This window comes from Apium graveolens, chromosome 8 (genome assembly GCF_009905375.1).
Source record: "Apium graveolens cultivar Ventura chromosome 8, ASM990537v1, whole genome shotgun sequence".
Classification (NCBI taxonomy): Eukaryota; Viridiplantae; Streptophyta; class Magnoliopsida; order Apiales; family Apiaceae; genus Apium; species Apium graveolens.
The window spans coordinates 44,348,436-44,376,110 of record NC_133654.1 but is presented as its reverse complement, the minus strand read 5'-3'; the positions used below and the strand labels follow the sequence as shown (position 1 = coordinate 44,376,110).

Here is a 27,675-nt window from a genome sequence, read left to right as displayed (position 1 = left end):
ATGGTTAGCGAAACTGAGGTTCCCGTAGGTGGTGGTAGTTCTGGTGCAACTGCTGGGGTCAATGATTGGACCACTTATAGTTTTCCACAAGCCGTTGAATTAACTGGTTTATCGGAGAAATTCAATGGTGCCATCGGCTTTTCTCGTTGGCAGAAAAGGATGAAATTGTGGTTGACTATAAAGGGTTTGTGGTCGCTTGTGGAGTATGAGAAAGCAGTTGTAGATCAAGAAAAGGCTGACACCGTAAGGCTTTTGCAAAGTGGGCTGAGAAGGATGGGGTGGCAAGGGCGGCCATTTTGGCTGCTCTAACAAACACTTTGTTTGATATTAATTCTTCTGATTCCTACTCCGCAAAACTCTTATGGGAGAAGCTGCACCAGACACATAATACTGACTCAAAAGGTCTGGAAAAGTGTTATGTGGCTAGGTTCCTTGAATTCAAGCTGGTGGACAATAAGTCCATGACTGAGCAAGTACATGAGTTCGAGATGATAATGCATGCTTTGAAGAAGTCTAGAATGGACCTCCCTGAGAAGTTCAAGGTTATGAGCGTGATTGAAAAGCTCCCGAAGTCTTGGGAGAAGTTCTCTCTCTTTCTGAAAAGACAGAAATAAGAGATCACCTGGACCAACCTTATGCTGGACAACTTGGTCCAAGAACAACACAAGTCTAAATAGGGACATGTGATTCCAACTGAGCACGGTACCTCGAAGTTAAATGTAGCAACTGTAGGATAGAAAAGAAAGTTAATAGTAATAAGCCTAAGAGTGACAAGGACAAGGACAAGAAACCCAAGATAAATAAACCATGTTGGTCTTGTGGGCAGGTTGGGCACTGGAGTAAGGACTGCCCTACAAAGAAAGCGAAGAAAACCGAGGTGGTAGTGCAAGCGAATGTTGTGCTTGGAACCGCAATTGGGCCCGTAGCGAACATGGTTGTTGGTGAGGCTACGACTTCTGAAACCAATGTTGACCGATATGTATCCTACAATCCTGTAATATTTTCTACCTATCTGTCAAATGAATGGTTGATAGATACTAGAGCTAATGTGCATATTTGTGCTGATATTAGTTTATTTGTATCTTACCAACAGAGTCATAGCTTGACTGTGAAGATGGGGAATGCTAGTGTTGCTCAAGTACTTAGAGTAGGAAATGTGGATCTGAAGTTCCCTTCAGGACGTATACTATCTCTGACCAGAGTACATCATGTTCCCGACATACGTATAAATATAATAAGTGGAAGCTGTTTAGTTTCTAATGGTTTTGAAATTTCTTTCAAGTGTAATAAAGTAGTTCTTATTCATACTAGTACATTTTTTAGCAAGGGTTACTTGTCAAATGGTTTAATTATTATTAATGCTGATTCCGTTTTGGGGACTTTGAATAATGATATTATTCCTCCTGTTAACTGTGTTGAATCCTCAAATTTATGGCATGCTAGACTAGGTCACTTAAACTTTGGTGCTCTTAAGAATATGATAAACTTAGAGTTGATTCCAAAACATACCATAAAAAATAATTCTAAATGTCAAGTATGTGTGTCTGCTAAATAAATAAGGAAACCTTTTCACAATATTATTAGGGATTCAGACTTGTTAAATTTATTACAAACTGATATTTATGAATTTGGTGGTGTATTGACCAAGGACCAGTTTAGACACTTCATTGCTTTTATAGATGATGATATTGTTATGTTTATTTACTTAGACATAAGGATGGAGCACTTATTAAATTCATTATATATAAAACTGAAGTAGAAAAACAAACTAATAAGGTACTTAAACGATTGAGATCTGATAGAGGTGGTGAGTATACGAGTAATGTTTTAATGAATTTGTGCAAACAATGGTATAGTTCATGACGTTACTCCATCATACACACCTGAGTCTAATGGGGTTGCTGAGTGAAAGAACTAAACATTTAAAGATATGATTAATTGTATGCTTATTAACTCTGGGTTGCCTAAATACATGTGGGGAGAGGCTCTAAATACGGCGTGCCATATTTTGAATAGAGTCCCTTTGAAACACATGGATAAGACACCCTTGGAGTTATGGAAAGGCAGGATGGCTAGTCTTAAGTATCTTCGTGTGTGGGGGTGCCTTGCTAAGGTGCTTGTACTTGAACACAAGAGAAAGAAATAGGTCCGAAAACTATTGACTATATCTTTCTGAGCTATCTTGAAACCACTACAGCTATGAGATTTTTGGTATTAAAATATGACATGGATGTTATAGTGGAAAACATGATAGTTGAATTTCGAGATGCTAAATTCTTTGAGGATGTCTACCCTATGAAGACTGGAATACCTGAAATGACTTTTAAGGAAGATCCTACTCACACATCGAGTTCTATTCCTGATAATGTGGAAAAGATGACAAATGTGGGGGCGGAACCTAGTAGTAGCTCTATTTCTAAGGAAGTAAAGGAACCAAGGAGAAGTAAGCATACAAAGGTAGTTAAGGACTTTGGAGGTGATTTTATCACTTACAATGTCGAGGACGAACCTTTAACTTTCCGACAAACTATAGATTCTTTGGAGTCTAGGCAATGGAAGGGCGCTGTGAAGAGTGAAATTGACTCTATTGTTTCTAATGGAACATGGGAGTTGGTTGATCTCCCTCCTAGGTGTTCTATTATCGGGTGTAAATGGGTCTTTAAAAGGAATTTGAACCCTTACGACTCAACAGATAAGTACAAAGCTAGACTGGTAGCTAATGGTTTTAAGCAAAAGGAAGGAATTGATTACTTTAATACATACTCTCCGGTTGCAAGGATGGTAACAATCCTTATGCTTATAGCATTGGCTTCCGTCCATGGTCTTATCATTCATCAGATGGATGTAAAGATCGCTTTTCTTCATGGTGAACTTGAAGAAGAGAGTTATATGGACCAGCCTCAGGGATTTGTTGCATCTGACAATGAAAGGAAATTATGTAAGTTGATCAAGTCCATCTATGACTTGAAACAAGCTCCCAGGGATTGGCATAAAAAGTTTGATGACACTGTATTGTCATTCAGTTATATGATTAATAAAAGTGATAAGCGTGTCTACACCAAAGTTAAAGGTAGTGAGTGTGTTATCTTGTGCCTATATGTGGATGACATCTTATTGTTTGGAACCAATAATGAGATTATTAACGAGACAAAATAATTCTTGAAAAGGCATTTTGAAATGAAGGATATGGGTGATGCTAGTGTGATTCTTGGAATCAAACTGATTCAGTCGGCTGAGGGAATAACCTTGACTCAATCTCATTATATAGAGAAATCTATACTTGAGAAATATGGTTATTCACAGTGTAGAATCGCTAATACACCCTATGATCCTAAATTTGCTCTTGTCAAGAATACTTCAGGAGTTCCTGTGTCTCAGTTAAGGTATTCCCAGATCATTGGGAGCTTGCAGTATATTGCTAATTGTACTAGACCAGATATTTCATATTCTGTGTCTAAGTTGGCTAGATATATAAGCTGTCCAAACAGAACTCATTGGGATGCTCTTGATAGAGCATTTAGATATCTAAAAGGCACAATGTACCTTAGATTACACTACAGGAGATTTCCTAGTATGCTTGAAGGATACAGTGATGCAAGTTGGATAGCTAAGAAGTCTGGTTCCAATGAAGTAACTGGATATGTGTTCACCTTGACAGGTGGAGCAATATCCTGGAAGTCAAGCAGGCAGACTATAATGACTCAGTCTATATTTGAGGCTGAGTTATGTGCACTTGATGCCACAGGGATGAAGGCTAAATGGTTACACGGACTTATGTCTGCGATACCTGTAGTAAGCAGACCGCTTCCTGCCATTGCTATTTACTGTGATAGTCGAACAACTATTGACAAGATTAGCAGTAAAAAGCATAATGCTAAAACTAAGAGACACATCTAAGTTAGACTCAATTCTATAAGGAGTTTAGTGACTGATAGGATTATAGCTATAGAGTTCATAGGAAATCAGAATAATATAGCTGATCCTTTGACTAAAGGACTGGAACCTGTAGTGGTCCTCAAGTCAAGGTTGAGGATGAGACTGTCAACCCATCATAATTCATCAACAGTGGGAACCCAATACACATGAGAGGAGATCCCTCGAAGTATATTCAATGTGGTAGTAACAAGCTGTAAAGGTGAATTGGTAGTATCTTTGCTACATAGATGATACTTTTGTATCTGAGTTTATCCCCTGTAAACGTAGAAGGTACTGACACTGCTAGAAAAGCAAGAGTGTTAAAACTTTGAATGGGATCAAGTCATTTGACGAGATAGGAGTAGTATATCTCTAGAGATGCCCAGCTAAGCGAACGTAATTGTGTGGTTGCAATTAGAGGAAAGGGTTATTCCTTGAAGCATTCGACGAACAGGATCGAGACAAGACCATTAATGTCTCAAAACCGTAGATTGGCACCATAGCTGTTGACTTGTCATCGTCTATGGAACATGGTTATACTAAACGGATTAAGATTCAAGGTGAAATATTCCATCTGAATCCGGTAGCCATTGAAGTAGAGGATTTAGGAGGGTTCAAACCCGGAATGGTGCCGACTCTGAAAAAACCAGTCATGATGAAAAACCTGATCGCATTTATGTATGGATTTGTGGGGGATTGTTAAAAAATGGATTTAGATCATAAATTTTATTATGTTCTTGATGATAATCCCAAAATCTAATGATTGGAAGTTGTTCCATGATATGTGAACTTAAACTTTCATGTATGGTTTTAAAAATTTTTCTTAATGAAATCCATAGAGAATTAGAGTTGAAGTTAGCTTGAAAGAGCTTGAAAAAATGAGAATATGTTTTATCCCACATTGAAAATAAATAAAGGGGGTGTAGGCTTTATATTGTATCACACACATGGGTAGTGTACAACTACTAAGGTGTATGATGGTGCATTTTGTTCTTGTGTACTTCACGCACACACACACGCGCGCCACCGCCCCGCCATACCATGCACCACATCGCACCGCACCGGACCGGGTCGAAGGGCAAATGTCTCGGCATCTCACGCACGAGGTGATCTGGGTGAGAATTTTATTAATTTGTGATTTATTATTTTAATTAAAATTTATTTATCAGTTTGGGCTGGGTTATTACTGTTGGGCTGAGTTCGGTTTCTGAATTGGGCTGTGTCACTTTGGAAGTGGGCTTAGTCAGATTTATTGAACCTGGACATTTGATATATAACTTGTAACATACAATATTAATAACTCATAGTTTTTAACATGCCAACAAGTAAAAGATAGCTTTTAAGAAGCTACAAATTTTTTATATAAACAGGTGGATCTATTTAAACATTTAGTTACCAAATCAGGAAACCATCCAGGTACTGCAAAATATTCTGGCTTAAACTAATGCCCTGGATCACAATGAAGCCAACCGATTGATAAATCCTGCACATGTTGTCTGATTAGTGCAATTTCTTGAAGTACATCTTACACACTAGAATTATCAATATTTTTTTACAAAAAAACTACCTTCCTAGGACATGTGAGCCACTGAGATTGACCCACAATATTATCGAGTCGCACAATTATAAATGCATAATTTAGCATTCGAGCATTACAAGCAAAGAAATTAGATAGAAGGAAATAAAACTTCTATTTTATACACGGATATTGATTGCTGCAGGTGAATCACATAATTATGTCATATCCTAGATATGTCAACCTCAAAGTTTTTATCCTCTTTTGTAACATGACACATGCTTCATCACTCTAAAAAAGAACTAGAAAAATCTGACAAAATTGCATATTCAGACCAAGAAAAATATATTTATCGTGCTAAATTCTGATGCCATTGTTTTTCTAGGTGACATGCACACAAATTTGACCTTCATTGTCATTGTATTCTTCATAACCAAACAATCTCTCACTTTCAAATCTTATAAGCAAACAAACCATGTGAATAGTATTTCTTACTCAACTCCAGAACTCCACTTGTATTACAAAATGTCAATATATTACAACTAATACTGTGAATTCCTTCATTAACAAATATAGATTGTCATACAGAATCATCTAAAAGGCTCAATCATGATACTTCAACAGAAATTATACAAATAATACAAAGTGATAATTATTACCTTACACATCCAGAATAAAATACAGTCAGTGCTTAATATATTTATATAATTAACAGGAACAATTGGTTATTACAAAGATAGATGATAAAATATTATTATTTATTAGCTCACCCCAAATGCAGAAATTATAGTTGTAACCGATGCTCCAATGAAACCTTCCCATGCCTTCTTTGGAAATAAATTTATCAAAGGTGTTTTGCCAAAGAAGAATACAAAAATATAGGCAACAATATCATTGATTACAATAAGTGATGCTGGAAGAAGAAACCTGCATAAAAAATATGTTTGAAGTTCTAATCTTTACCTGGATACGTGTAAGACATCAATTTGAGCCATGCGTCCTTTGCTCCCAATAATGAGAGACCCTGACTGAAAGGTACTGTTATGCCCAAATTTGGACATGGGCTCTAAATATGCTCATCTTAGATTTTCTCAAAATTGGATCAAGCCAGTTGAGTTAAAGAGAGCTGGGGGCTCCAGCCCACCTCACATAATATAAAATGCTTTGGTTCAGCCGAATGAAGACATTGAAGATGAAAGAAAGCCCTAAATACATACATTAAATCAAGGCAAGCGAGGCAGAAATTCCGGTCCATCATGCTAGAAGAACTTTCGGCCTACCACTCTAAAGGATTTGGGCTCACCTTTATAAGGGGTCCAGGATCACCTCCAAAAGGGATTCCAGCCCACCCCTCTGTCAGAATATTCAGGCTCTCTATATTAGTAGAGAGGCTCCCCTCTCTCTTCGCTAGAAGAGATTTGGGTTCACCTCTCTCTAAAGGACTCAAACACTCCTCTCTCTTAGAGATTCGAGCTTATCTCTCACTTATGAGTTCGGGCGCTCCTCTCTTTCAGAGATTCGGGCTCTCTACGCTAGCAGAAATGTTCCCCTCCCTCTTCGCTAACATAGCTTCAGGCTCTCTATGCTACTAGGGATTCGGGCTTTCTTTGCTAGCAACGATTCAGGCTCTCTTCGCTAGCAGAGATTCAGGCTCTTTATGCTAGCAGAGATTCGGGCTCTCTTTGCTAACAGAGATTTGGGCTTTCTATGCTAGAAGAGACTCGGGCTCTCTCCTCTCAAAAAAGACTTCGGGCTTACGTCTGACATGGATTTGGGATCACCTCTTCTCTTTTCCGAGATTCGGGCTCATTTCTCTAGAAGGAGCTTGACCTCGCTAAACTAGGAGGATCTCGAGCCTCATTTCGCTAGCAGGAGCTATGGTTCTCATCACGGGGAAGGATTTAGAAGATGGGTCGTAGCCCACCATACTTGGAACCTCCTAACCTTTATTATCAACAAAGATAAGTGATGAAAAATTTTTATTAAGAGGATTTAAGGCACAAAGTAAGGCTTGGCAGGTCACTTCGTGACTTTCTTTGGGAGGTGGGAATGGCCCCACCAGAAGGGGTGGTGCGAGCCATGGTGGCCTGGCCGGCTCACATTCAAAATATACAATACTGCGGGTTGGGCTTATGAGCCCGCATCAAACTAGGTGTTCATGCGAGTTGAAGGAAGATTAAACAACAAAGAACTTGTATAATATCTTACAATGGGGAGAGACCAGATGAGCTCGCTTCTCTACTTTCTTAAGAGGTCGAAACAGCCCCACCAGGAGGGTTGGTGCGAGCCAAGGCGATCATTCCGGCTCACATCATCCAGTTTGACTCTGATATGGACAATGACCCATAGACGACTGGGTAGTTCGTGAATATCAGGCCGACACGGGACATTCCCATAATCATGGGAAGAAATACGAAAATACCGCAAGATTATAGGGAATTGTGTGAGGCTAGTCGAAATTTACGTGATTATTTGGCTTGGGTTGAATGGGTAGAAAAATCCTAACCCTAGTCATGTAACTTGTTCCCCAATAACTACGTGAGGCTTGATCCCTGTAAATAGGGTAGAATAATTGGCGCTAGAAAGATGGGCCTTTTACGTCTTAGGGAGAAGGATGTTAGACCAAAGAGACAGTAGGGGTGAGAGTCTAGCCGGAGGGAGTAAGAAAATAAGAGGGTCGAAGTGGTCCAATGATAATCCGAGGAGTGCCATCGATCTCGTGGAAGTAAGATAGCCATGTCTGTAAAGGACCGAGGCATGAGCTAGCTTTGTCCGAGGGGAAAACCACTAGCATGATGGACAAGGGGTAAGGAGAGTTCTCCGCACCACCTTCATAGATAGGATAAGTGTAATATCCGGGATATATCGTGTAATTATTTTTGATATTAAATAATTATTATGTGTGTTCAGTATCTATTCTGTGAGTTAATTATTAGGTGTTATCTGTACTTGGATATTCAAAAATAATATTAATTGAGTATTTTAATTTTTATATGTTCAAAATAAAACATAGATAATTGTCATATCTTCCTAATTATTTTTATGTTGATTTATGGATTTATAAGGATCATATGAAATTTATAAAATCTTTTTCCGAGTATTTAAAATCTATTTTATAAAAACGGGAACCAACCGACGTCAACCGTTGTTACGTTTTTGAAACCCGAAACTCTTCCGAGAACTCCTTCCTAACCTAATTGTAATATTCCGAGCATATTCCATGTTTCGACTTTTTCGATCTGGCGTACGGTTTGTCCTGCGCGGGTCCCGGCGCAATATTTTCGATATAATATTCGTTTCGGTAAATCAATAAAACCCGTATTTTCGATAAACGGGAGCTTTTTATTAAACTATCCCAATTATCACTTCGTAATACGTGTAACCAGGCGCTGAGACCAAGACCGCAGTACAAATTGTACTGATTTGAATAATTATCCCGAAAACCGATACCGTTTGGATCAGTTTTTACAAATAAACGTACCGTTTTATATCCGGAATATCCAACGGGATACTAATTTTCCGTAAATATAAATAGCCTTTTACCGTATTTTATTTCGTATCAAAATCATTTGCAGACAGATAAATATATAATTTTACAGAGAAAAATCCTATATTCATAAACTGTTTCAAGAATCAAACCAACTTTTGAAGGTGTTATTGATCTTTGTTTGAAAAGCTCGAGTACTGGATTTGAAGGTCTTGAGAAGCACTATCAGAATCTGTAATCCATACACCTGAAGAATCAAAGGTTTAATTTCTAAAAATTTATTTATTTTCGGATTATTTTTATGAAAAATATGAATTTTTGTTCGGATGATTGTTTGTATGATTTGATGATTGCATGTTATAGAGCTTGTTTTCCTGATGATTTTCATATGTCATACGTCTGATTTGGATTTGAATAACATGTTCAAATTTGAGTTTGATTTTCGAATTTTAAAATTAGGGTTTATAACCCGTATGAATGTTTTCAATTGAAATTTGGGGGTTTTGATTCAGGGGTTATTAGCTGTTGATTTATAGTGGGTTGTGTTCCTTATGAAATTTGCAATCGATTGATATATAGCTCGTTAACAGAGGATGCTTGAATCGAAGGGAGTTGTGTTTTAAAGATTTACGATGTTCGCCGGAAACCGGCGATGTTCTTGGCCAATTTCCGGCCAGAACAGAGATGATTATTGAGTTTTGATTGCACGAATAAGTTGCTAGTAACCTGTAGATTAAATCTGGACAGTTTGGTGGCCTGAGGTGGCCGGAATCGTGTTCTCCGGCCACACTCCGGCGAGTCGACGGCTGGGCTGGCAAAATTGCAAACAGGCCCCTGTAGTTTTGTAGATGGTGAAGTTTAGTCCCTGTAGTTTGCAAAGTTTTCAAAAATAGGATTCCTGTTTATAAAATGTTTAAAAATCATATTTCCTATTTATTTTTATTATAAAAATTCATTTTTAATTTCTGAAAATTATTATTTTAATTCCGAAAATTATTTTTAATTCAAAAATAAATCTAAATTAATTAGTTAATTAATTTCAGTTAATTTTTAATTAATTAGTTGGTCAATTAACTCAAAAATTAATTGATTAATTGATTTAATTAATTATTAATTGATTTTAATCAATTATTTAATTAGATTTAATTATTTAAAAATGATTTAAAAATTCCGAAAAATAGTTTCGAGCTTTTAAATATTATTCTAAATTATTTCAAGGTTCGATAATTATTCTTAAATTTATTTCGGAGCCAGAATTGGCCAACCGAACCCTGTTTATTAATCCGAAATTGATCCAACGACCCGTTTTAATTCCGAAAAATGTTTTAAAAATCATTTTAAATACCAGAAAGCCTATTTATGACCCGAGACTTCTTTATAAATGATATATCATTGATTACGTGATGTATTATGTGCTATACGTGACTTATTGATTGACTATCGGTCTATATATTCGGTGTTTACTTGATTATTGCATAACTTTCAATCCGTTAATCGGATTTGGGTGAAACGAAGGGTAGATAGAAGTATGTGTTGAATAGAATTCTATGAGTCGATTATTGATAGATGCTTATGATATGTGAGCAGAAGAGGAATGACGTAGGAAAGGGAAACAGATAGATGAGGAGTAAGACGGTTGTGATTGTAAGCGAGTGTAGTGTAGTAAGCTAACACCAGGCAAATGTTCTGAACTTTCTCGAGATATTGTAGTACTTGATAGTCTTGTTGATATTGCAAGTGCTTGAAGCACTGAAATCCAAACCCTGATTCCAGTTATTGTTCTTGAGCCTTGAACCTTATTCTTTCTATACCATTGATTGTTGTATACCCAAACACGAACCTCAAGTATACAATACTACTCCACAAATACATACATATTAAATATAAAACACGGAACCAGATTTCTTATACCTTTAAACCATTGTATTTTATGCTTTGAAAGCCCAAATCTTTGAAACCTTGAAATGTTGATTCCTTTGTTATCCAATTCTTTCATTACCCAGCATCCAAGCTTTTAAATTACCTTATTGATCCTTACAAAGATTGAAACCCTTTCATTGTTAAACATTCATTGTTGTTAATGATTCTGGTTACTGTTTATTATTGCATATTCTGTTATTATGTTAGAATTGGATTGTTTTTATAAAATTGTGGACCAGATTCATGGTCAGACCATACAATGGTCAAGTTAGGCCAATGTGTGACTTGGATCCAGTAGTTAGAGCAATGTTGTGTGCCTTGCTCGAGGTTAGTGCGTGACTGATCAGCAGCCTAACCTTGGGTTTTTAAATTAAAAGTATAATATCCAATTCTAAATCATAATCCATTATTCACTTGATATCATAATCATGTTCACCTGATGATCATTATTCTCAGTTTTGTCATTGTGACTTGCTGAGCTAGTTAGCTCATTTGTGCGATGTTGTTTATATTCTTTCCAGTTAAAAAGGAACCAGTTGGTAAAGAGGATCCCCAGTCCAGCGCGAGAGCTAGGGGTTCAGGTTGAGGAAGCTGAGCTAGTAGGCTTCTTTTGGGATAATTTAAGGTTGTAAAAGTTGTAATAAAGTTTAATACTCAGTTTTGAGTTTGGAATAGTTGGGATTTGAACGGTTTGTAATATATTAGTGTGTTTGGCTTGTGTGCATACTTTAACCTGTTGCGGTCCGTGGTGATTGGTAAGTAGGGTCACTGCATATATTATTATTATCTTTATTATTATTATAAGTAGGTTATAAATAAGGTGTGAGTTAGGACCCCAAACTTCTGACCCGGGTTTGGAGGGCGCCACAGGTTTGGTATCAGAGCTACAGGTTATAAGTCACTGACACAAGCCTAGGTTGACAGGAATGGGTAGAGGGTTAGGAATTAGAAGTAAGAAATATAAAGATAGAATGTCGAGAGGTTGAGTGCTTCGGTATATCAGATATTAGTGTAATTCGCGTTATGGTTCGAGATTCTTATATTGCGATATGATTTCAGATAGCAGCGATGACCGACTCTTTTATTCCCGTATCAGCTGATCACTCAGAGCCTTCAGTTGGAGTGCCGTCTTCGGATCCACGTCCTGTTATTCCACCAGCATTGGCTATTCTACCTCCACCGGTGTTGCAGCCCGTACCACTGCAGGCTTTTCCACCTCCAGGTATGAGGCCACTTGTTAGAGGACCCCCACCCGCTGATTCAGGCTTTACTAGTCATTCAGTTACATGAGTACCTTTCCAGTTCTCTTCCTATCCTATCCCATATCATCAGTTTGAGGCTTGCCTTATGGAGCAGCGATTCCTACAGGGTCAGATCCAGGAGTTATTGCATATCATGCGTACCAGAGAGGTTGGGAGTGGTGAGAGGTGACTTAGAGAGAGGCTCCAGGCGTTTCGTGGAGCAGCTGCTGTGAGGATTGCTGAGGCTACACACGAGGACATCACTCCTGATTTCCTAGTGGAGTGGGCTAAGTGGGTTCTAGAGGAGCTTGAGGAGATTGGAGGTCCAGACTTGCCATGAGCCAGAGATTTAGAGATGGAGATGCTGAGCAGTGTTGTTATGGTTATGTAGTATGTACATTAGTGTGTAGTGTGTATCAGTAGACTTTTGAGTTGTATATATAGACTAGCTATGCTGACTAGTGAGTAGGTTGTTGTACCCTTTTTGATTTTACTTCCGAAGCGTCTTTACGCTTGTACTACCTAAAACTTTTGATCTATATATATATATCATTACCTTTTTCCTTTCCAGCACTGTCATTTACTCTATTGCACCTGTTCTACCTTACCTTATTTATTGCACCAGTTATACCCTTGTGATACCATGTACCCTATTTTCCATAACTGTTTATATTCTGTAAAGAAGCATGCAATTTATTTAGTTACAACTGTTTAAAAAAAAGAGATATTTCTGTTTTGCAAAACTATTCTTTTATGCAAAAGATTGATTCAAAAGCTAAATAAGTTGATTGATTCTTTACAGAAAATGCCTCCCAGAAGAAATACCCGCACTAACACCCAGAATGAAGAAACCAACAACAACAACAACCAAGATGATACAAACCCGAATGTGAACCCAGGACCCATGGACCCAGCAATAGCCCAGATTCTTCAAATTTTGGCCCAACAAACAGTTCACCTGGCACAACAACAACAAAGACAGACCAATCCCCAGGTAACTTTCAAAACTTTTCAGGCAGTAAACCCACCAGAATTCAAGGGTTCCCTAGAGCCGATTGAAGCAAATGTGTGGTTAAAAGAAATAGAGAAGGCATTTGCCTTAGTAAAAGTGAAGGAGGAACAGAAGGTTGAGTTTGCAAGTTACTATCTGAAGAATGAGGCCACCTATTGGTGGGAAATGGTGAAGACATTGGAAGGCACAAATGTTATTACTTGGGAAAGGTTAAAGGAATTGTTTTTAGAAAAGTATTTTCCTCAGTTTGTTCAGGATCAAATGGAGCTGAAGTTTTTAGAATTAAAGCAAGGGAACATGTCGGTAACAGATTATGAGGGTAAGTTTGAGGAATTGTCAAGGTATGTACCGTCGTATGTGGATACTAACAGGAAGAAAGCTAAAAGATTTCAGCAATGTTTGAAACCATGGATCAGAGGGAAGGTAGCCATTTTTGAATTGGATACCTATGCAGGAGCAGTACAGAAGGCTATGATCGCAGAGACAGAGAGTGAGATATTCCAGAAGGAAAAGGAAAGCAAGAAAAGGAAGGTTGAGGGAAGTGAGGGTCAGTCACAACCAGGGAAGTTTCCAAACTTTAAGAAGGGGAAGTTCCAGCCAGGGAGAAAATTTTAATTTCAGGAGACAAAATGTAGGAGACGGAGGCCAGGGCAACCGTCCAGCTAATGTGAATCAGCCAAGTCAGTTGAGACTAACTTTTCCGGATTGTCAAGTATGTGGGAAAAAGCATGGAGGAGTTTGTAATAAGTTGAATGTGGTATGTTTCAAATGCAATCAGAAAGGGCACTATTCGAGGGAGTGCCGAAATCAGCCAGCAAGAGAGCCAACAAATAAGGATCAGCCTATCCGGAATCCAGCAGTGAAGGTTCCAGCCATTGGATTTATGTGCTTCAAATGTGGAAAGCCAGGACATATGGCCAGGGATTTCAAGACACCAGCCCCAATCAGTAATGTATTGAGGATTATGGGATCTACCCCAACAGTGAATGAGACTCCAAGGGCTAGAGTCTTTGATATGTCTGTGAAGGATGCTATTCAGGATACGGATGTCGTGGCAGGTACGCTTAATGTGAATTCTTTATGTGCCAAAGTGTTAATAGATTCGGGAGCAACTCGATCATTTGTTTCACAAGATTTTGTTAGTAAGTTAAATTGTCCAGTTGAGTGTTTAAATGAAATAATGACTGTGGAATTAGAAAATCAAGAACGTGTAACTGTTACCCAAGTTTGTGGGAATTGTGAGATTGAGATCTCTGGTAGTAAATTTTGTGTAGATTTGATACCATTTAAGTTAGGAGAATTTGACATTATATTAGGGATGGATTGGTTATCTAAGCATGATGCCCAGATAGATTGTCGAAATAAGAAAGTAATGGTGAAAACGCCAGACGAAAGAATAGTAACGTTCAAAGGTCAGAAACAAGTAAAGAAGTTCTTAATGATAATTCAAGCCAATAAGTTACTACGACAAGGATGTGAGCATTTCATGGCATATGTGATCGACAAAAGTTAGGAGCCAGCAAAACTTGAAGATATTCCAGTAGTGAATGAATTTCCAGACGTGTTTCCCGATGAATTGCCAGGACTTCCTCCAGATAGAGAAATTGAATTTGCAATCGACTTAGCACCTGGAACAGAACTAGTATCCAAGGCCCCGTACAGGATGGCGCCTGTTGAGATGAAAGAGCTAGCAAAGCAACTGCAGGAATTGTTAGAAAAAGGAGTAATCAGACCCAGTGTATCCCCGTGGGGAGCCCCGGTATTATTTGTTAAGAAGAAAGATGGAAGCATGAGACTGTGCATCGACTATAGGGAGCTCAACAAGCTGACAATCAAGAACAAATATCTGTTACCCAGAATCGATGATCTGTTTGACCAGTTGAAGGGAGACAAGTACTTCTCCAAAATTAATTTAAGATCAGGATATCATCAACTAAAGATCAAGCCAGAAGATATACCAAAGACAGCTTTCAGAACAAGGTATGGACATTACGAGTTTTTAGTAATGTCTTTTGGATTGACCAATGCCCCGGCAGCATTTATGGACCTGATGAACATAATTTTCAAGGAGTATTTGGATAAGTTTGTTATTGTGTTTATAGACGATATTTTAATCTATTCAAAGACGGAAGAGGATCATGTGGAACATTTAAGGACAGCTTTGGAGATTTTAAGGAAAAAGAAGTTGTATGCTAAATTCTCAAAGTGTGAGTTTTGGTTACAGGAGGTTCAGTTCTTAGGACACATAGTTAGTAATGAAGGGATCAAAGTGGACCCGGCAAAGATCGAGGCAATTACGAATTGGGAAAGACCGAGAACACCCACCGAGGTAAGAAGTTTTCTAGGATTGGCGGGATATTATCGTCAATTTGTTCAAAATTTCTCAAGGATTGCCATACCATTAACAAAGCTTACACGAAAGAATGAGAAGTTTATATGGAACGACAAATGTGAGAAAAGTTTTCAGGAACTGAAGCAACGATTAATCACGGCACCTGTTTTGTCACTTCCAGACGATCAAGGGAATTTCGTAATTTATAGTGATGCTTCTCACAAAGGATTAGGATGTGTTCTTATGTAGCACAACAAGGTGATTGCGTATGCGTTAAGGCAATTGAAACCACACGAACAGAAATATCCTACTCATGATTTGGAGTTAGCAGCCATGGTATTTGCTTTGAAGATTTGGAGACATTATCTGTATGGAGAGAAATGTGAGATTTATACGGATCACAAAAGTTTGAAGTATATATTTACCCAGAAGGAACTTAATATGAGGCAAAGGAGATGGTTAGAATTGATCAAGGATTATGATTGCTCAATTAATTATCATCCCGGTAAGGCGAACGTTGTAGCAGACGCGTTAAGTCGAAAGGAAAGGTTGAATGTGCTATCAGTACCTGAAGAGATATATAAAGAATTTCAGAAATTGGAATTGGAGATTAGAATTTGCAAGCCTGAGGAAGCAAAAGTGTACAGTATGATTTTCCAACCGGAGTTATTGGAGAAAATAAAGAAATGCCAGAAAGAGGTAATGGATCAAGATATAAATCGTTTGGTAGGTGAGGAATTATGCACGCAACAAGATGACCAAGGTATTCTGAGGTTTTCATCTAGAATTTGGATTCCACCGGTGACGGAGTTAAAGAATGAAATTCTACAGGAGGCACATAATTCAAGGTATTCCATCCATCCAGGGAGTACCAAGATGTATAGAGATTTAAAGAAGAATTAATGGTGGCCAGATATGAAAAGGGAAATTGCGGAATGGGTTAGCAAATGTTATACCTGTCAGAAGGTTAAAGCAGAACATCAGAGCCAAGCGGATTGCTACAGCCATTGGAGATTCCAGAATGGAAGTGGGAACATATTGCCATGGATTTTATAGTTGGATTACCAAGGACAAGGGTTAATCATGATGCCATTTGGGTTATAGTGGATAGACTTACCAAGTCAGCTCATTTTCTGCCTATAACTGAAAGATTTTTGCTCGACAAGTTGGTCCATATGTACCTAAAAGAAATTGTAGTTCGTCATGGAGTTCCAGTGTCTATCGTATCTGATCGAGATCCAAGGTTTAATTCAAGATTCTGGAAGAGTTTTCAAGAATGTTTGGGAACAAGATTGAATATGAGTACGGCCTATCGCCCGCAGACGGACGGCCAAAGTGAAAGAACGATCCAGACAATCGAGGACATGCTACGTGTTTGTGCTATTGATTTTAAAGGAAGTTGGGACGAGCATTTACCCCTGGTAGAGTTTGCTTATAACAACAGTTATCATGCCAGCATTGGGATGCCACCTTATGAAGCCCTTTATGGACGCAAATGTAGATCTCCAGTATATTGGGATGAAGTAGGAGAACGCAAAATACTCGGACCTGAATTGGTGCAGCAGACAAAGGAAGTTGTTGAAATTATCCAGAAGAGATTAATAGCCGCACAAAATCATCAGAGAAAGTATGCAGACCAGTCAAGGAAGGACATGGAATTTGAAGAAGGGAGCTTGGTACTATTGAAAGTATCACCATGGAAAGGACTAACGAGGTTTGGGAAGAAAGGGAAGCTAAGCCCAAGATATGTCGGACCTTTTGAGATTTTAAAACGCATTGGAAAAGTAGCTTATGAGTTGGCATTACCACCGCACATGGAGCACATTCACAATGTTTTTCACGTATCAATGCTTAAGAAGTATAATCCAGACTCCAGGCATGCAATAGAATATGAGCCAATGGAGCTTCTGGCATATTTGTCATATATACAGAGTCTGATAGAGATTTTAGAGGAAAGAGAGAAAGTATTGAGAAATAAAGTGGTAAAGTTAGTAAGAGTATTGTGGAGAAACCCAAAGGTTGAAGAGTCAACCTGGGAGTTAGAAAGTAATATGAGAGAAAAGTACCCTCATTTGTTTTCTTAGAAGATTCTGAGGACAGAATCCTTTTAAGGGGGAAGGATGTAATATCCGGGATATATCGTGTAATTATTTTTGATATTAAATAATTATTATGTGTGTTCAGTATCTATTCAGTGAGTTAATTGTTAGGTGTTATCTGTACTTGGATATTTAAAAATAATATTAATTGAGTATTTTAATTTTTATATGTTCAAAATAAAACATAGATAATTGTCATATCTTCCAAATTATTTTTATGTTCATTTATGGATTTATAAGGATCATATGAAATTTATAAAATCTTTTTCCGAGTATTTAAAATCTAATTTATAAAAACGGGAACCAACCGACGTCAACCGTTGTTACGTTTTTGGAACCCGAAACTCTTCCGAGAACTCCTTCCTAACCTAATTGTAATATTCCGAGCATATTCCATGTTTCGACTTTTTCGATCCGGCGTACGGTTTGTCCTGCGCGGGTCCCGGCGCAACATTTTCGATACAATATTCATTTCGGTAAATCAATAAAACCCGTATTTTCGATAAACGAGAGCTTTTTATTAAACTATCCCAATTATCACTTCGTAATACGTGTAACCAGGCGCTGAGACCAAAACCGCAGTACAAATTGTACTGATTTGGATAATTATCTCGAAAACCGATACCGTTTGGATCAGTTTTTACAAATAAACGTACCGTTTTATATCCGGAATGATCCAACGGGATACTAATTTTCCGTAAATATAAATAGCCTTTTACCGTATTTTATTTCGTATCAAAATCATTTGCAGACATATAAATGTATAATTTTACAGAGAAAAATCCTATATTCATAAACTGTTTCAAGAATCAAACCAACTTTTGAAGGTGTTATTGATCTTTGTTTGAAAAGCTCGAGTACTGGATTTGAAGGTCTTGAGAAGCTCTATCAGAATCTGTAATCCATACACCTGCAGAATTAAAGGTTTAATTTCTAAAAATTTATTTATTTTCGGATTATTTTTATGAAAAATATGAATTTTTGTTCGGATGATTGTTTGTATGATTTGATGATTGCATGTTATAGAGCTTGTTTTCCTGATGATTTTCATATGTCATACGTCTGATTTGGAGTTCAATAACATGTTTAAATTTGAGTTTGATTTTCGAATTTTAAAATTAGGGTTTATAACCCGTATGAATGTTTTCAATTGAAATTTGGGGGTTTTTGATTCAGGGGTTATTAGCTGTTGATTTATAGTGGGTTGTGTTCCTTATGAAATTTACAATCGATTGATATATAGCTCGTTAACAGAGGATGCTTGAATCGAAGGGAGTTGTGTTTTAAAGATTTACGATGTTCGCCGGAAACCGGCGATGTTCTTTGCCAATTTTCGACCAGAACAAAGATGATTATTGAGTTTTGATTGCACGAATAAGTTGCTGGTAACCTATAGATTAAATCTGGACAGTTTGGTGGCCTGAGGTGGCCGGAATCGTGTTCTCCGGCCACACTCCGGCGAGTCAACGGCTGGGCTGGCAAAATTACAAACAGGCCCCTGTAGTTTTGTAGATGGTGAAGTTTAGTCCCTGTAGTATGCAAAGTTTTCAAAAATAGGATTCCTATTTATAAAATGTTTAAAAATCATATTTCCTATTTATTTTTATTATAAAAATTCATTTTTAATTTCTAAAAATTCTGAAAATTGTTAATTTAATTCCGAAAATTATTTTTAATTCAAAAATAAATCTAAATTAATTTCAGTTAATTTTTAATTAATTAATTGGTCAATTAACTCGAAAATTAATGGATTAATTGATTTAATTAATTATTAATTGATTTTAATCAATTATTTAATTAGATTTAATTATTTAAAAATGATTTAAAAATTCCGAAAAATAGTTTCGAGCTTTAAAATATTATTCTAAATTATTTCCAAGGTTCGATAATTATTCTAAAATTTATTTCGGAGCCAGAATTGGCCAACCGAACCCTGTTTATTAATCCGAAATTGATCCAACGACCCGTTTTAATTCCGAAAAATGTTTTAAAAATCATTTTAAATACCAGAAAGCCTATTTATGACCCGAGACTTCTTTATAAATGATATATCATTGATTACGTGATGTATTATGTGCTATATGTGACTTATTGATTGACTATCGGTCTATATATTCGGTGTTTACTTGATTATTGCATAACTTTCAATCCGTTAATCGGATTTGGGTGAAACGAAGGGTAGATAGAAGTATGTGTTGGATAGAATTCTATGAGTCGATTATTGATAGATGCTTATGATATGTGAGCAGAAGAGGAACGGCATAGGAAAGGGAAACAGATAGATGAGGAGTAAGACGGTTGTGATTGGAAGCGAGTGCAGTGTAGTAAGCTAATACCAGGCAAGTGTTCTGAACTTTCTCAAGATATTGTAGTACTTGATAGTCTTGTTGATATTGCAAGTGCTTGAAGCACTGAAACCCAAACCCTAATTCCAGTTATTGTTCTTGAGCCATGAACCTTATTCTTTATATATCATTGATTATTGTATACCCAAACACGAACCTCAAGTATACAATACTACTCCACAAATACATACATATTAAATATAAAATGCGGAACCAGATTGCTTATACCTTCAAACCATTGTATTTTATGCTTTGAAAGCCCAAATCTTTGAAACCCTGAAATGTTGATTCCTTTGTTATCCAATTCTTTCATTACCCAGCATCCAAGCTTTTAAATTACCGTATTGATCCTTACAAAGATTGAAACCCTTTCATTATTAAACACTCATTGTTTTTAATGATTCTGGTTATTGTTTATTATTGCATATTCTGTTATTATGTTAGAATTGGATTGTTTTTATAAAATTATGGACCAGATTCGTGGTCAGACCATATAATGGTGAAGTTAGGCCAATGTGTGCCCTGGATCCAGTAGTTAGAGCAATGCTGTGTGCCTTGCTCGGGGTTAGTGCGTGACTGATCAGCAGCCTAACCTTGGGTTTTTAAATTAAAAGTATAATATCCAATTCTAAATCATAATCTATTGTTCACTTGATATCATAATCATGTTCACCTGATGATCATTATTCTCAGTTTTGTCATTGTGACTTGCTGAGCTAGTTAGCTCATTTGTGCGATGTTGTTTATATTCTTTCCAGTTAAAAAGGAACCAGTTGGTAAAGAGGATCCCCAGTCCAGCGCGAGAGCTAGGGGTTCAGGTTGAGGAAGCTGAGCTAGTAGGCTTCTTTTGGGATAATTTAAGGTTGTAAAAGTTGTAATAAAGTTTAATACTCAGTTTTGAGTTTGGAATAGTTGGGATTTGAACGGTTTGTAATATATTAGTGTGTTTGGCTTGTGTGCATACTTTAACCTGTTGCGGTCCGTGGTGATTGGTAAGTAGGGTCACTGCATATATTATTATTATCTTTATTATTGTTATAAGTAGGTTATAAATAAGGTGTGAGTGTGGACCCCAAACTTCTGACCCGGGTTTGGAGGGCGCCACAATAAGCTTGTTTCAATAGTGAGCCCTCATATGGGGATAGTTCATTCACAAAGTCAATATTTAACATTTTGGGATCAACATCCCCTTCTTGGGATGCCTCAGTGACCAGCTTGACTGGCGAGGTCATGGGACACCTCTCCGTGAGATTCCCCCTCTTGGGATACCTCATTGAGCAGCTTAGCTAGCAAGGTCTTAAGATGCCTCTTCACGAGATCCCCCTTTTTGGGATGCCTTAATGAATAGCTTGGCCGGCGAGGTCATATAACGCCTCTTCGTGAGATGCCCCCTCTTAGGATTCCTCAATGACCAGCTTGGCTATCAAGGTCTTGAGATGCCTCTTCGTGAGATATCCCTCTTGGGATGCCTCATCGACCAGCGTGACTAGCAAGGTCTTGGGATGCTTCTTCATGAGATGCCCCTTTTTTGAATGATTCTATGACCAGCTTGGCCAACAAGGTAATGAGATGCCGTATGTGAGATGCCCGATAACTAGCATGGCTAGCTAGGCTTTGAGATGACCTTTTTCAGGATAACTTGGTGACCAACGAGGCCCTCTATGCAGTTTGGCCAGCAAAGTCCTTTATGAGGTGTGGTTGATCATCACTTTTAGTAAAATTCACTATTCAATATGATCAACGAGGCCCCTAATATGGATTGGCCAGCGAGGTCTCAAGGAGCTATATCTATCTTCAGGAGTTTTAGGTGAATGAATAGGAAGATTCATGTATGACAAGGCCAGTGAAGTCTTTAATAAGATCTAGGTTCATTCCAAGATTAACATCACATCGATTGGAAGCGCTAGGAGGTCAGCATGACATTCAATTATAAACGTGAGGACAATATCCCCTGATTACGCAAGTCGAGCCTCCTAATCATGCTTTGCATGATGCGATATAGGTGTGGCCTTCTCTGCTCCCTCTGGTGTGATGCCAGCTGGAAATCTGGTGCCTGTTGTAAGAGGCACGAACTAGGACTCTGCTCACTTTGAACGATGTTAGCGGGCCTCCGCCTGTTCTACATCACCTGGCCCGGGCCTTCCCCCTCTCTTGAAGGAGTCGAGCCTCCTCCCGCTCTGCATGATGCAAGTTGGGCATCCTCCCACTCGGCTTGATATGAATCATATATCATCTTTCTACTGTGATAACACTAGCTGGGCCCCCGATATCATGCGTGACCCGAGCTGGGCATCCTGTACCAGGCGTGGTGCGAGTCGGGCCTTCTCCCGTCTCTTGACATGAGCAGGGCCTCCGCTGGTTCAAGTGATGCAAGCCGGGCACCGGACGCTCTAGGCGATGCGAGCCGAACACCACCAGATGTGATGACCCGAGCTAGGCCTTCATGAGCTATTACACAAGCCAGGACTCCGTGCGTAATTATGCGAGCTGACCCTGTATAATGTGATGTGCAAGCCAAGCCATCACCGCTTTATATTTGATGCAAGCCGGGATACTACCCGCATAATGCGGCGCAAGTTCGGCCTCCTCTGTCCGACCCGCTTGATGGGAGCCGGGCCTCTACTATCCACTATACGCAACCCGAGCAGGGTTTTTGTGTACATGTAATTAGAGCCCGACCTCTTTCAGCTTGACACAACGTGAGCCTGATCTCTTCTTCCCGCTTTATGTGCGGCAAGTTAGGCCTTGGCTTCCCTCTATGCACGAGCCGAGCATCCGCCCTCTCTGTGCGACTCGAGCCAGGCCTCCTTCATCCACTCTGTGCCGCACGAGTCGGGCCTCTACCCGCTCTATATAACGTGAGTTGGGCCTCTACTGGCTCTACACGACTAGCTCACGCAAGCTTAGAGAAGTGGTGTTATTCACTCCTAGACCTTTGCTTAAATCTAGAAGAATATGGTATACGTGAACATCAAACACTTTGTTTATATTGCATTACATGACTTTAAGTAACAGGGGGTGGAGATGATTGAACTCTCATCACTTAAGAAGACAATAAGGTGTACTATACTCGTCAGGCTCCCGATGGAGTATGGAAGCTGATCATGGAAGCCGGTCAACGTCAATGAAGGATTCAACCTAACTTGAAGAATAATAAATTGAATGCCAAACATGCCAAGATTTGTGAGAGTCAAAACCTAGGCTTACTTTGCTTTATTTTTTTATTTATTAAATATGACATGTTCAGTCTGGGCACAACAATGATGTCAAATTCCTTGTTACATATACATGACAACAAGGAATTTGAGGGTAGTTGTTATACACAAATTTGGATATGGGCTCTAAACATGCCCATCTTAGATTTCCTCAGAATTAGGTCGAACCGGTTGAGTTAAAGAGAGCTGGGGGGCTCCCTCCTATCTCACATAATATAAATTACTGAGGTTCAGCCTAAAGAAGACACTAAGGATGAAAGAAAGCCCTAACGATATACATTAAATCAAAGCAAGCATGGTAGAAGCTCCGGCCGTCATGCTAGAAGGAGTTTTAGCCTACCACTTTAAAGGACTCAGGCTCACCTTTATAAGGGGTCCAAGCTCACCTCCTTAAGGGATTCCAGCCCACCCTTCTCTTAGAGATTTAGCCTCTCTACACTCATAAAGAGGCTATCCTCTCTCTTCGCTAGCAGAGATTTGGGCTCGCCTCTCTCTGATAGACTCAGGCTCTCCTCTCACTCAGAGGTTCAGGCTCACCTCTTACTTATGAGTTCGGGTTCTCCTCTTTATCAGAGATTCAAACTCTCTATGCTAGTAGTGATGCTCCATTCTATCTTCATGAATAGAGCTTCGGGATCTCTAAAATACCAAGGCTTCGGGCTCTCTTCGCTACCAGAGATACGGGCTTTTTACGCTAACAGAGAATCGGGCTCTCTTCGCTAACAGAGATTTGGGCTCTCTACGCTATAAGAGACTCAAGCTTTCTCCTCTCACAATAAAATTCAACCTCACTTCTCCCTTCTAGCCGAGATTCAAGCTTATTTCTCTAAAAGGAGCTCGGCCTGGCTAGGATTTGAGGATCTCGAGCCTCATTTCGCTAGCAGAAGCTCCAGCTCTCATCAGGGGGTAAGATTTAGAAGATGGATCGCGAGTCTACCATACTTGGAACCTCCTGGCTTTTATTATCAACAAAGATGGGTGATGAACAACTTTTATTAGGATGATTTAAGGCACAAGGAAAGGCCGTGAAGCGTTCGTGACTTTCTTTGGGAGGTGGGAATGACCCCACTCGAAAAGTTGGTGCGAGCCGAGGTGGCCCTGTAGGCTCACATTTAAAATATGTAATACTGCAGGCTGGGCTTGTGAGCTCGCATCATACTAGGTGTTCATGCGAGTTGAAGGAAGATTAAACAACAAAAAACTTGTATAATATCTTATAGCGGGGAGAGACTAGATGGGCTTGCTTCTCTACTTTCTTAAGAGGTCAAAATGGCACCACCAGGAGGGTTGGTGCGAATCGAGGTGATCAGGCCGACTCTGATATGGACAGTGACCCATAGACGACTGGATTGTTCATGAATCTCGGGGCCGACACGGGAAATTCCTATAATTATGGGAAAAAATGTGAAAATTTCACAAGATTATAGAGAAACCTGTGGGGCCGGTCGAGATTTACGTGATTATTTGGCTGAAGGCATGACTTATAGATGGGCTTGAGTTGAATGGGCAGAAAAACCCTAACCCTAGTCATCTAACTTATTCTCCAAGTACTACGTGGGGCTTGATCCCTATGAATAGGGTACGTAGGCACCTTGTATAATTATGTGAATTTACACTCGACAAAGAGTAAGAGAAAAAAACAATTTTTCTATTGATTTATTGAGGAGTCATCATACAAGCATAGCCATCACCATAAACAACCTTCATCCGCCACTAAGCACCACCCCTAGATCTTTATTCCAGTCACGAACCTCCAAAATATTGTTGTACCAAATTCTCCCTACAGTAACCTTGGGTTATAAATAACTAAATAAGAAGGGTCTAGGGGTTACACACTCTTCTACACACTTATACACACACCCACAACCTCCTTACATTTCTCTCTTAATAATCAAAAAACAAGTTCTTACTCTCATGACGAAGACATTGTAAGGTCAAACCCTTCTACGGTATTGTTTTGCAGACACCCAATGGTAGCTAAATCGCAAGAAGGGTCCTGACACGGCGTTAGGGGGACCAGATCTTGAATTGGAGTTATTATATGTACATTGTAAAATTATAAAAATAAATATTAAAATAAATAAAGTAATTTTATAATACCGTGCATTGCACGGGTTATAAATTAGTACATACACGAAATATTTCTTGTTATCTTGGTGCTAACTTTTTGTTGACAAAAACTTCTTTCTATTATATTATGTGAGTAAACTGAGACTTATGATGTACTCAAAATTCAAAAAAAATTGTTCAAATCTCTTGATAGTTGTGACAGACCAATAGAGTGTTTTAGAAATAATTATCTATAACTGCATTTAGGAAACGTAAAAACAAATTATATTATTTTAAACTTCTTAAAGTCGAGGTGCTTAGATTTGGTCCAAGTATATATATAAATATGTTTGTTTTTCTATCCTGAGAAAAAAGTCGGATATAAATATGTTATTGTATATTGGTGACTATGCGTTTTTTGATTTTGGAGGTAATTAGTTTTTAATTTAATACTTAATTCACGATGTATCTCAATTAATTTGTCTTCTCTTATAGATAAAATTTTGTTAAGTTATTCATTGGTTCTTTTTTGATATATATGTTCTAATTACACTTTTGTTATATCCCTTAGCTTGACCGCATTGTTCCTACTATAAAATTAAACGTGCATGTCTCAAAAATTTATGAGTGATTGATTACAAAGTAATCAAAGTAACATGCTAAGTTATTTCTTTGGTTACAAAGTAATGTCCTTCAGATTAATCAATGCGGGCGCTACTTTTCAGCAGATGATGGATAAAATATTCTCCTCGCAGATAGGAAGAAACATGTTGATATACGTCGATGACATGATTACAAAGTCAAAAGTTGCCTCTGATCATGTGACAGACCTTCGAGAAACGTTCACCAACGCAAGGGCAAACAACATGCGATTAAACCCTGCAAAGTGTTCATTCGGCCTTACTGCAGGTAAATTCTTGGGGTTCCTGGTCACCCAGAAAGGCATCGAGGCCGATCCAGCTCAGACAAAATCTATTCTAGAAATGAGCAAACCAAGATCCATTAAAGACTTATAAAAGCTCACAGGGTGTATAGCCGCTCTGCGAAGGTTCATCCCTCAATCCTCAAAGAGGTGCCTCCCATTTTTCTCTGCAATGAAGAAAGCTTCCAAATTATCACAGTTTGAATGGAACGAAGATTGTGAAAAAAATTTCACCGAATTAAAGACATTTTTGACAAATCCTCCAGTTTTAACTCGGCCCTTAACAGGCGAACCTCTACGAGTATATCTCTCAGCTTCCGATGAAACTGTCGCGGCAGTGTTGGTCCGTGTCGATGAGGGAAAAGATGTCCCTGTATATTACATCAGCCACTCACTCCGAGACATGGAAACAAGATACCCACAAGTCGAGAAACTCGTATACGCTCTTGTCGTCGCGAGTCGTAAGCTCCGTCATTATTTTCAAGCGAGAGAAATCCATGTTCTCACCAATCTACCTCTGAAAAGAATCCTGCACAAGCGCGACATAAAAGGCAGGCTCACAGCTTAGACCATAGAGTTAAGCCAGTTCTACATCGAGCACAAAACTCGAACGGCGATCAAGGCCCAAGTTCTCTCGAATTTCGTCGCTGAATGCCAGTTCAAATTCAAGACACATAAACCTGAAGATGACCAGTCTCGCCCGTGGCTTTTGTTTGTTAATGGCTCCTCGACATCCAACTCTGGAGGAGCAGGGGTCATACTAATCAGTCCAGGAGGATTCAAAATCCAACAGGCTCTCAAGTTCGGGTTCTCCGCCACAAACAACGTGGCCGAGTACGAGGCACTCATCGCCGGACTAAAGCTCGCATCCGATCTCGAGGCAGAGGTCATTGACATATTTGGGGATTCTCAGTTGGTTTCCAAACAGCTAAGTGGCGAATTTAAGACGCATAATGAAAGGATGGCCCGATATTTAACAAGAACACAAGAGCTTCTTAGTAAATTTCCTTCATGGAAAATGTCAAACGTCGACAGGGAGGAGAACCAGTGGGCCGACTCTCTAGCCAAACTGGCCTCTTCCAATCTTCCTACTAACCTCAACCCAACATACGTCGACATTTTGGAGACCCCCTCCGTCGATGAAGTGTCAGTTAATCAAATCCAGGCTAGGTTCGATTGGCGCCAACCCTTCCTTGAATACATTATCGACAACAAGTTGCCTGAGCATAAGTCTGAAGCCCACACTCTCATGTTCAAAGCCAGGAACTACTGTGTTATGGGTTCGGTGTTATATCGACGTGCCCTCTCTGAGCCTCTACTCCGTTGCTTGTCTCCAGAAGAGGCCCTCCAAGCGATCGTAGAAATACATACAGGAATCTGTGGTGAGCATCTAGGAGGAAAAACCTTAGCCCTTAAAATTATCTGACAAGGTCTATTCTGGCCCACAATTCGAAAGGATTGTGAAGATTACGTCAAAAAATGTCAAGTATGTCAGCTCCATGGAAATGTAAACCGTCGACCCACGACTGAGCTAAACTCTATTCTCAGCCCGTGCCCCTTTTTCCAATGGGGAATAGATATTGTGGGTCCCTTTCCAAAATCCAAAAATCAGTGCCAATACA

At 38.8% G+C, this 27,675-nt stretch overlaps 1 protein-coding gene across 1 annotated transcript; it reads left to right on the top strand.

The window, feature by feature from the left end:
* On the top strand, positions 1 to 27,479 carry LOC141679529 (uncharacterized). The gene is made up of 6 exons (XM_074486008.1): positions 1 to 243; positions 3,304 to 3,383; positions 3,561 to 3,776; positions 25,829 to 26,040; positions 26,158 to 26,552; positions 26,712 to 27,479. The coding sequence occupies exons 1-6, from the start codon at positions 1 to 3 to the stop codon at positions 27,477 to 27,479; spliced, it is 1,914 nt and encodes a 637-aa protein (XP_074342109.1).
* The last annotated feature ends 196 nt before the right edge of the window (positions 27,480 to 27,675 follow it).

Coding starts and splice junctions, on each gene's coding strand:
- LOC141679529 (XM_074486008.1), top strand. CDS start 1: ATGGTTAGCGAAACTGAGGTTCCCGTAGGTGGTGGTAGTTCTGGTGCA. Junction 3,777..25,828: donor AAATGGTTACACGGACTTAT/GTCTGCGATACC, acceptor AATGTCCTTCAG/ATTAATCAATGCGGGCGCTA. Junction 26,041..26,157: donor TTCATTCGGCCTTACTGCAG/GTAAATTCTTGG, acceptor AAAAGCTCACAG/GGTGTATAGCCGCTCTGCGA.